Raw genomic sequence first — 10,805 nt, 5'->3', positions numbered from 1 at the left:
TGCAGCCTTTGCCAGTTGTCCCACGATGAAGAGCAGAGTACACCCTGGGCAGGTCTCCAGTGTATTACAGGGCAAACACAGGGAGACAGACAACCTTCATTCATGCTCACATCACAACTGCAGGAAATACATGAATTGCATGTCTCTGGTCTGTGGGAGGAAGCCAGAATCCACAGAGAGAACCTGCAGGGAAGAGGGAGAACATGAAACCAGCCCATAGATTCAAACTTAGAACCTTCTTGCTGTGAAGCAACAGTGCTAACCACTGTTAGCACTTATTACTAATTCAAATAATAGTAATAAGAATAATAAAATGTATTACATATGTAATAATTTTAAGTAATTTTCATTTTTTTTATCATTGTATTTAAAAAATAAAAAACAATATTATTTTGATGATCAGAAATGTTGCACAGAGAGCTGATTTTTTATGAGTACCTCAAAGCCCTCCCCTTTTCAGAAGAGCTTTCTACAGTGTACAGTTTTATTTTTTTCAAAAAGGAAATGCTTGTGGTCTTTCTTGATGGGTCTTTACATTTCAAGCTGCAGCTCTCATCAGATGTAAACTGTCGTCCAAAGATGAAGGACTTCCTGACAAATTTTCCCTTTCGGGAACTCAGCATCTTTGTCACCATCGTTGGCAGTTTTACTTACAATCTTTTGCTTGAGAGAGATATGGCGTGCACCTGCAAACAAGGAACTCCTGACTGTGGCATATACATGGCTCTGCCAGCTTGTATTATCTTCATCTTAATACTTTGGACAGACAAGAAGTTTAAGACAGCCTGTAAGTTTACGTTCGCGTGTAGATGTAAAGGTTCAAAAAAAGATGGTGAGTCACCATCACCTGCTGCTGTTGCATCACAGGAACAGGAGCAACGGCAGGAGCAGAGTAAATGCTGCAGGACAGAGTTATGTGGAGTTCTTCTCATTCGTATTCTCAAAGCAGGCTGTGTTGGTCTGCTGTGGGCCGTTTCTGTGCTCATGGATGGAGACTGGTATGTTTGCTGTAATCTAGAAAAGTCTAATAATTGGACAAACTTAGCATGCAAAGACAAACAAAACATCACAGCTGAGGAAAATATAACCATCATTGAAATGAAAAATGAATCAAGGGTGAGTAGTTCTTACCTTATTTTCAGGTTGTACATTGTTCTTATTCTGACCGATCAGCCTGATGTCTTCACACTTCTTTTTCAGAACATTGGCTTTGGTCTGCTCTTTGGCATCATTGGTCTGGCAGCCCTGATGTCACTGTTCGACTGGAAGAGATGCTTTGAATGCTGCTGTAGAAGAAGAATTGTATTTGACACGGTGATCTTGGAGGAGGGAGAATATTTACTGAAAGAGATTCTCACAGAAGCAGCAAAAGAAGAGCTAACCAAAACAATCTTTAACCAAATAAGTGAAACTCAAAAGGACTGGATAGAATGTCTCGATGCAGCTGCAAACATGGTTGAAAAGTCAAGTGAACCAAAACTTTCTAAAAAACAAGAACAACTAAAAGATGAGATACAGATGCGGCCGCAGGAGGTGCTACCACCACCGAATCCAAAGCTTTTTGTACGTCGAGGGCGGGTGTCCTGTACTTTTTAGATGTGTCCTTGTTCCTACAAAGCTGATTCAAATGGATAAATGACCTCCTTAACATGTCTTGAAGTTCTCCAGAGGCCTGGTAATGAACCTGTCATTTGATTCAGATGTGTTGACCCAGGGTAAGATCTAAAACCTGCAGGAGTTCCCCACCCCCTGCACACTACATTGCCAAATGTATTCACTCAATCATTGAAGATATGCGTAGCTTATTTGAGAGTTTAAAAATGTGTTAGGTAGGATGTAGAATTATTGTAGAGACACTGACACTGCCCTGGATGCAATAAAGGCCTGAGTGTGTCATGAATTTAAGAGTAGATTTCGAGGAGGCGAGATTTCGAGAAGTTACTGTTGAGTGGAAATTCCCCAGGGGAGACCTGGGTGGGGGTCTCAGTGTTTGTAATATGTTAACTCTGTTTTCTCTGTTGTGTAGAGGCATTTGGTGTAGCTTGGGTGAGGAGATTACTTTTATGACCGACAGGAAGTCACGTACGCAGAGACACACACACACACACACACACACACACACACACACACACACAGGGCTTAAACTTTTACACTCACACATCCACATGCACACTCACTCACGTGCACTCACATAGACATACAGGTACGCGCACACACAGGCACTCACGTGCTCGTGCATACACACACACACACACAGACACAGAGTTTGCAGCACACCATGGGGGTTTTATGATGGGGTCACTTCTATAAAACTGACAGTAACTAACAAAGAGGTGGAAGATTTGCAGAGGGACACCAGCCTGGCACAACTCCCCTTCTAGAAGATGTATGCTTAAATAAAGATGAATAAAGGTTTTTGTGAAAATGACTACCGAGTCCGGTGCCATCTCTGGATGCCCGAGGAATAAAAAAGAACTGGGGTAAAACTGATTTCTTAACACCATCCAAACAACTCAATCCAGGTGTTCCAATCACTTCCACAGCCACAGGTGTATAAAATCAAGCACTCAGGCATGCAGAACATTTGTGAAAGACTGGGTCACTCTCAGGAGCTCAGTGAACTCCAGTGTGGTACAGTGATAGGATACCACCTGTGCAACAAGTTCAGTCACAAAACTCTTAATGCTTCAGGACACCACAATTTGGACAATTTCATGCAGGAAAAGTTTGGGGATGGCTCCTTCCTGTTCCAACATGTCTGAGCACCAGTACACAAAACGAGCTCCATAAAGACATGGGTGAGCAAGTCTGGCCTTCACAGAGTCCTGCACAGAGCACCTGTGAGATCAGAGTGGAGACTGTGAGCCAGGCCTTCTCCTCTAACGTTTTTGTCTGACCTCACAAATACGCTTTTAGAAGAACTGTTCAAAATTTTTCTAAACACTCGTAAAACTTGTGGAAAGCCTTCCCAGAAGAGCTGAAGCTGTTATAGCTGAAAACGGTGGGCTGACATCCAGTAAACTATAGATTAATATTAAGATGCCACTCAAGTATGTGTGTGAAGGCAGACAAGTGAATATTTCTAGCAGTATGGTGTATGTGCCACATACTCGTCTGTCTGATCTTCTGTGGCCTTTAAGGGTTAAGTCTGGCCTGACTTTGGTACCACAGCTTGTACAGAGTCAGTTCTGCATTGGTACCCTTTGAGAGCCACCCCACATCTAGACAGCTCTGACAGCCAGTTGTTACATAAGAGATATCGGGGGAAGGAAACTGACTTTCTCACTGGGATAAAAGACGTGTCAGTGAACCAGTGTTATCTCATTTATTTCTGATGCTAAAGTATGCATCTTCAACCTACTTTCATTGCTCTAAACTCTGTATTTTCCTTGTTCTGCATTTCCTCAGTTCTGATCTCCACGTCTCTGCTGCTGATGAGTATCAGTTGAGTGGGATGACACTGCACTTTGCAGCAGAAATGATATTAGCTGTTCCTGGTATTCAAAATGCAGTTATTAAATAGTCAGATACTTTGAGAGCACATAAAAAATCAGATCCAAATATCAAGTGGACATAATTTATCTGAATTTCAGGAGTGGGATCACACCTCATACACTCCCCTTCCAGTCCTGTGTCTATATTTGCCGCCTGCACTGTTGTTGATTGGAGCACCTGCAGTGACTTTGTTATCACTTTTGCTTGATGTGTTGATACACAGGTGAAAAAAAAAACCCTTTACAAATGTGCAACCAAGACAACAGAAAAGAAATTGGGCCTTGCTTTCAGGTGTGTGGCAGCAAGGCCAGGGGCAGAAACCCAGTAGAATCCGCCCTCCACGCAACATGCAACTGAACACAGAGAGAAACAAAGACCTGTCCTGACCCTGACAAAGCCTAACTGAGCACCACTATTTTATTAATGACTTTGCAATACAAAGAGGGAGCTAAAAAGAGCTGTAAACACAAACTGTAACAAAACAAGCAGCTCTGCATTTCATTGTTATGCAGAGATATGACAGTACACATAAACTAATTCGAAAACAGAAACTTTGTGGCATCTGTGGTGCAGATGTGGTTGTAATATCTGCTAATGTGACAGTGTTAGTAGTATCTGTTTACTATTGTGACAATAATTTTACTTTTGAATTTTGTGTTTGACAGAAAGACAGAACAAGAGCGTGAGAGGATAGCAGGAAAAAACACCTTTGTCTTTTCTCCAGATTGTTCTCCTTCCTGTCACCCAGAGTCAGCCTCAGTACGCGATGCTGAAGGAAGTTTTAGTTTAGTTTAGCTGAGAATGCACAGCAGAATGAAAGCTCAATCATATTGACTTCTCATTGTATCATATCAGTCCTGTATAATCACACCAGCACTTTTATTTGGTGTTTTGCACCCTCTGCATGATAAGTTACATACTGCACATTTTTTGAGCTCAACCAAAGTCAAAGTGCAAACAGCATCGTATAAAAATAACTTTGTTCACAGATATGATTTAAAGATGTTAAAGCCAACATTCTCCTCCTGCAACTAGGTAAAAAAAGCAGAAAACAACAGGCTTTAAGAATTAGAAAAAACAAAACATTCATAAAGCTGTGCACCTGTAACCATGAACACTTGTGGTTTATGTTCAAATTTGTTCCTCCTAAATACAGTTTCACACTTCCTGTGTCTTCGTCTTTGTGCCATCTTCATTTTCTCTTCTGAAGTTTTAAGATACACTAAAGTTACACTAACATACACTCAAACAAATAAATATGAATTAATTTAATTATTCCATGTGCTGTACTCTGATCTTCATCCTCTTTTCCCCTACAAGTTACAAAAGGTTTTTAAAAAGTCAACTGTCAATCCCACATCATATGTCTTTGTTTGCATATTGTTTCAAATGATGACAATATTGTCTCCATAGCTTGGTTGGCAACATTTTTTGTTTGATTTAACCAAAAATCTTTCTGAGTGACGAATCTTTCTACTGAGATTTGAAGGACAAAGGTGGTCAGAAAAACATGTTTTCAACAGGTTTTACACTGTTTGCAGCAGCAGTGTTATCTGGCTGATTTCTTCAATAGTTTGTAATTTAGAAGCTTTTTTTAAAAAAAGAGAGAAACAAAGGGCAGAAGAAATATTCAGAGAAAGGAAAAATACTGCAAGAACCTTTCAAGATCAAAACCCAGGAAGATAAAAGAGGCTGCAGTTATTCTTCTGTGTGCAGGAAGAGAACAGTTTCCTCTCAGAATATTTAGTGTAAGTTTGCAGCTCTCAGCAGAAGCTAACCTCAGCACCCAAGATGAAGACCTTCTTGCCAAAATTTGCCATCAAACAATACAGCACGTATGTCGCAATGATTGTGATTTTTGTTCACAATTATGTGCTTGACGAGGATTTAAACTGCACTTGCGATGCTGACATAACAACCTGCTCCTTCTACTTGGTTCTACCTTTTTTAATCTTATGTGCTTTACAACTCTGGACAGACGAGCCATTCAAGAGAGTCTGGAAATACACATGTCCTACATGCACCTGTTGTTGTTGTTGTTGCAAATGCAGGTGCAAACTTTTCTTGGTTTTGTGTTTACAAATTATGAAGGCAGTTTGCATTGGTCTGCTTTGGGTATTGTCCGTGTTCATCGATGGAGACTGGTTTGTTTGCTGTTGCAATACATATGAAGAACATCCACAGTTAGGCTGCAAAGACAAAAAAAACATCACAGCTGAGGAACGAGTCCTGATTGCTAAGCTGAAAAACAAATCCATGGTGAGTAAAGTTGTTGTTCTTCACACATCATACAGTACCACTCTGTTTTTTTTACTCCTTTATCTAAGATTAACCTGAATATCTGCAGGAATAGTGAGGTTGTAATAAGTTTATTTCACTTAAATTTTTGATCTCTTTCACTATTTATACTCATAAATTACAAGTATAAATGGATGGTATGGATGGTTACATCTGACCTTGAAGAGTCCAGTGACCAATACAGGGAGACTTTGCATCAGAGAGCTGCTGAAACCATCCAGTGTTTGGAATAAAACAACCAGATTTTGATATGTTTTCACGTGACTCTATACACTACACTTAATGAGCTGTTTTCTGTATGATTTTCATATCATTGTGGTCCAAACTCCTGGTCCACCTTTCTTTACAACATGGCTTCAGTTCATTGAGGTTCACAGATATTTGTCCATAAGCAGCTCTCTGCAGGCAGTTCAGTCAGGTTGAGGTCTGGAGTTTGACTGCGCCAGAGCAGCATGTTGGTTCTTTTCTTTTTCAGCCAATCTGTTGGAAATTTGCTGCTGTTCTTGGAATCTCTTTCCTGTTGTATGACTCAGTTGGGGCGAAGCTTTAGCTGTCAGCCAGACAGGCTCACATTAGGATACTTAGACATACAGAGGAAATCACGGTTCCATCAAAGCAAGGTGACAAGTGGCTGCTAAACAGCTGCTAAACAGCCTCAAACCCTCACAACTCCACTACCACGCTTGATAGCTGATTTCGGGTGTTCACCACCTAACCATTGGGTCGCATTAATCCCAAGGATGTTGTTCCAGAAGTCTTTAGTCATCATCAGCTGATGAGGCTTTTGCACTCTAGTCTGTTCCACTTAATTTTTTTCTCTCTACTCTGACTTCACACCTACTTTATAGGAAGGGGTTAATTAGCAGATGCACACCAGGTGTGCTGGTTTTTGGAATTGTCCTGTCAAATGACGAAGAAACTGATGAGTTGAAAAGACAAAAAAGAACACAGACTGGAATTTTTCCAGACATCACCTGTTTAACTAAATACATGTTTTACAGTTTTGTGATTTCAGATTATGAGTTAAAAATATGATCTTTGTTTCTTCTTCTTCAGCTGATTGGCTTGGGTGCACTCTTGGTTGGCTTTGTTTTTGTTACCTTTGTGTTACCACTTGGATGGAAGAAATGCTGTGAAAAGAGAGAGAATTGCCCAAGTTGCTGTGACAGAAAACTTCTATACGACCAAATGATTTTGGAGGAGGAAGAAAATGTACTCACAGAGATGATAAGAAAAGCAGCAAAAGATAAGCTGACCGAAGAAATGCAGAAGAAACTCAACAGTGAAAGATGGGGGGAATGTTTTGATGTTGCTGAAGAGCTGATTAAAAACAAAACTCCACCAGGACACAAGGTAACATCGTGTTGCTCTTTGAAGAGTCCAGTGACTTTTTTAAAAAAAATATGTAAACCACTTCAGTCCAGATGGAACTGAAGAACAAGTAAAATACATGATCCTCTGTTTTTTCTGTCTCTGTAGGATGAAATTTCTTCTTTTGAAATTCAGGAGCCAGAGGTGGTAAGTGTATCATTCTGTCTGTTGTTCACCTTCCAGGTTTAATTTTATCTATTTTGTTTTGGACCTACAAAAGCAGTTTTACATTCTGTATTACTTCAACCTTGTGTATTTTTTTTTAACTTTAGGATCCCAATTACAGATTAAATTAGGAACAGAAAAATTTTATCATCATCTGACTTTGTCTTTGTTTTTATTCTGTAATCTGACTTTGTGTGTGTGTGTGTGTGTGTGTGTGTGTGTGTGTGTGTGTGTGTGTGTGTGTGTTTTAAATTTAAACAGAAGGGCCTCCTAATGAAGTCTGTTGCAGAAAAACGCACAACAAAAATGTGAGGAAATTATCGTCACTGCGACCATCTTACCAGAATTCAGAAGTTTCATTTTCAGTTTATCAGAAAAATTTTTTGTCTGTACATCACAAGTGAAAGAAAACTATACTAAAATTGTTGTGTTATGCTTAAAAATACCATGTTATGGTGATACATGTATGTTTCATATATTTCAAAGTTTTTTTATGTCACATGAGCGTAGATTTTTAATGCTGCTTATTTTAATCTATGATATTGTTTAAATTTCACAAATGTGAGCATGTTATAAGGAACGTCTATAGAAAGCATTTGAGTCATTGCGCATCACTTTGTAGCTGACAGCTTGCCTCTAGGCATTTTGCAGCCTTTGGTTGCCTTGGGAACCCTTTAAGATATTTACCATCCCTTTATATTTGAATCAACCATAGTGTTCACTCTTGCTGGTAGCCTCATCATCACTCTGTTTAGACCCCAAAGTTTAACTTTTGACCTGCTCGCTTCACACTGACGTTGGCCATTTTGTTTCTAGTTGCTCAAGCTCAAATTTTACAAGTAGCCTATTGAAGACATTAATAATACAGTTTTCACTATTACTGTAACATTTAATGCCACCTGTGTACAAACGACACGCTCATATAAAGAAGCTGTGAAGTTTCAGGTTTGGCAGAAATCATAAAAATGAAGCTTTTGGATCTAGAAACAGAAAAACTGAGATTTTGATTTTAACGTGCTAAGTTGATATTTGAATAATACTTTCAAATGAAATGCACAATTTGAATTGTAATATGTGTTTCAGTAAAAATGAATAAAAAAAATATGAGCTTTGCATTCTGTTATTTGTCTTTCCTTTTTTCCACTGAACATTTAGCTTTCTGTGCTGTTTGTGGTTTAATATGAGATCGGCGGTGACATTCTGCATCTCAAATGTTTTCATACTTCAACTTACAGGTAATGCTGAACTGTAACTGTTTGTGCTAATTGTGTTATCTGTATCCTGCTGTGGATTCAGAGGTTTTTAAGAGATGAATTCAGACCACATGAAGTCAGATGTTTTGGACACCAAAAGATTTCAGTGGTTTTCAGCTATTAATTCAGTTTTTTTTTTTTTTTTTTTTGTTATATAGTAGGAGGTCCTAACTGATTAATTCAATATTTAAGTATTTATCTGATCATAGGTTGTTTTGGGGTTTTTTTTTTAAAAAAAAGAAGACTCTACCAGACCGACAGATCTCTTATTTTGGCGCCTCCTGGAGGACAAATGCTCAAAGTGCAAATATTTTGCCTCATTATCCAGGAAACTTTGGTCCATTTGGTATGTTTATACATATTTATTATTATTAATTGTCAAAAACAGTTATTAAGTATATCTAGCATATTCCTTCAGGTGTTGTGGCACACAGACTCACAATGATGGGTTTTCAGTCTGCACTGCATTGAGAACAGATTCTGTAATGGCGATCACTGCATTGGCTCCTGAAAACCACTGAGTGTAAATACATTACATAATTACATGATGTTGCTCCATTGTTACAGGTACATGTTTCCACTGATATCCTGATTCGTTTATATTACACTTGTGAGTGTGTAAGAATTTGCATATTGTGGTGTAGGGGTTTATATGTGTGCTTGAGTAAAATGTTGCTGATTCCACCCCAGCTGAAGAAATGAACCACAGTTTCTGACTAAAATGATGAAATCACACAGTAAACTTAATTAAACTGTTCATTAATAGTTGTTGTATGGTTAAGTTGTCAGACCTTAAACTATATTTTGACATGAGCATGAAGATAAATGAAGATCAAACGCAGCACCTTTTTTTTTAATGCAAGTTCCCAACTACAGGGTCGGGTCAGGTAACACTGAATAACTTTCAAAATGATTTAATATCATGTGTTACAAATCATATTCTGATCAATGAATCATGAACTCATGCCAGGGTTGGTGTTCCTCATCAATATGTTAGGTGCTTATCTTGCTACACAGTATAGAGCTTCTTCTATGTCTTGATTAGCTTATTCGGTTTTTGCTCTGGGGTTGAAACAGAAGTCAAACTACCATGATGGCAAACAGAAAGGACAACCTGCTGAAGTTTTACATATCAGGGAACAATAAAAAATAAAATCTTTTTCTTACCATGTCTTAAAATTTTGTAAATGCAACATCAGATGAACATAAACACATGACATATTTCTCCATATCATTATTCATCTAACCAAAAGAAATGAAGAAGCTGTGTGTGAAAAACTAAACACATTCAATGATTCATTAGCTTGTAGAAGCTCTTTTAGCACCAGAACCCTCCAAAACTCTGTCCATATGACTGTCAGTCTCATATTGTGGAGGAAATTTGGCCCAGTCTTGTTTCCAGTGCTGTTTCCATTCATATAGGTTTGCAGGCATTTGTTTATGCATAGTTCTGTGAAGGTCCTGTCACATCATTTCAATTGGGTTTAGTTATGGACTGTAACTGAACTTTGCACCTTGGTGCCTTTAATTTTCTTTTTGTTGTAGATGTTGCTGCTGTGATGGTGTCTCAGATACTGCAAGGTGGCCAGGTCCAAAATGCAATGTTTGGAGACAACATTATGATCTGTAGTGTGAGTGCCAGCAGATGGAAGGGAAGATGGAGAGGTGGGGCTATGTACTGCAGAGAAGAGGAATGAGTCAGTAGAATGAAGACAGAATATAAGTGTGTGAACGGGAGGGAGAATGGGAAGAAGAGAGTGCACATAGGGCTGAGTGGGTTGAGATGAGTGTAAGGAGTAATTTGTGAAAAGGAATTTTTACAAGGTGGGAGTGAGACCTTGTATGTATGATGTATGGTTTGTCTGTTTCCGGGACAAAAAGACAGCAGGTAGAGCTGGAGATGTTAAGATTTTCATTTGAAGTGACCAGAATCACTGGGATTAGAAATGAATGGGTCAGAGGAACAGCTCAGCTTATGCAGTTTGGAGACAAGTTAGAGAGGCAATGCTGGTGAGGTTTAGACATGTGGACAGGATTGATGGAAATGTGGAAATATTGGACAAAGCTCCATAAAACTTTATCATTCTGAGATGGGCAGAGGTGGTCTGTGGTGGCGACTCTTGAAGGGAGCAAAAGAAATCAAAATTCATAAAACCTTAGATATTAAAAAGGGTGTGCTTTCTTTTTACCATGGCTACACCTTTGGCCTCCAAGGTATTACAA

General features: G+C 38.9%; 1 protein-coding gene and 1 long non-coding RNA gene across 3 annotated transcripts; both read left to right on the top strand.

Moving 5' to 3' along the window:
* Positions 1-541: 541 nt before the first annotated feature.
* LOC120435398 lies at positions 542-2,107 on the top strand. Its single transcript, XM_039604935.1, has 2 exons — positions 542-1,116; positions 1,201-2,107. The coding sequence occupies exons 1-2, from the start codon at positions 580-582 to the stop codon at positions 1,594-1,596; spliced, it is 933 nt and encodes a 310-aa protein (XP_039460869.1). The 5' UTR covers positions 542-579; the 3' UTR covers positions 1,597-2,107.
* Positions 2,108-5,200: 3,093 nt separating this feature from the next.
* LOC116335471 lies at positions 5,201-8,442 on the top strand. 2 transcript variants are annotated; one of them, XR_005609533.1, is made up of 4 exons: positions 5,201-5,754; positions 6,850-7,146; positions 7,273-7,308; positions 7,591-8,442. It is a non-coding gene; the product is annotated as an uncharacterized LOC116335471 (long non-coding RNA). The 2 variants fall into 2 exon arrangements; XR_005609534.1 differs by having other exon boundaries at positions 7,273-7,311.
* Positions 8,443-10,805: the final 2,363 nt, after the last annotated feature.

The sequence above is a fragment of the Oreochromis aureus genome, linkage group 20 (genome assembly GCF_013358895.1).
Source record: "Oreochromis aureus strain Israel breed Guangdong linkage group 20, ZZ_aureus, whole genome shotgun sequence".
Taxonomy (NCBI): Eukaryota; Metazoa; Chordata; class Actinopteri; order Cichliformes; family Cichlidae; genus Oreochromis; species Oreochromis aureus.
This window is presented reverse-complemented; position numbering and strand designations above follow the sequence as displayed.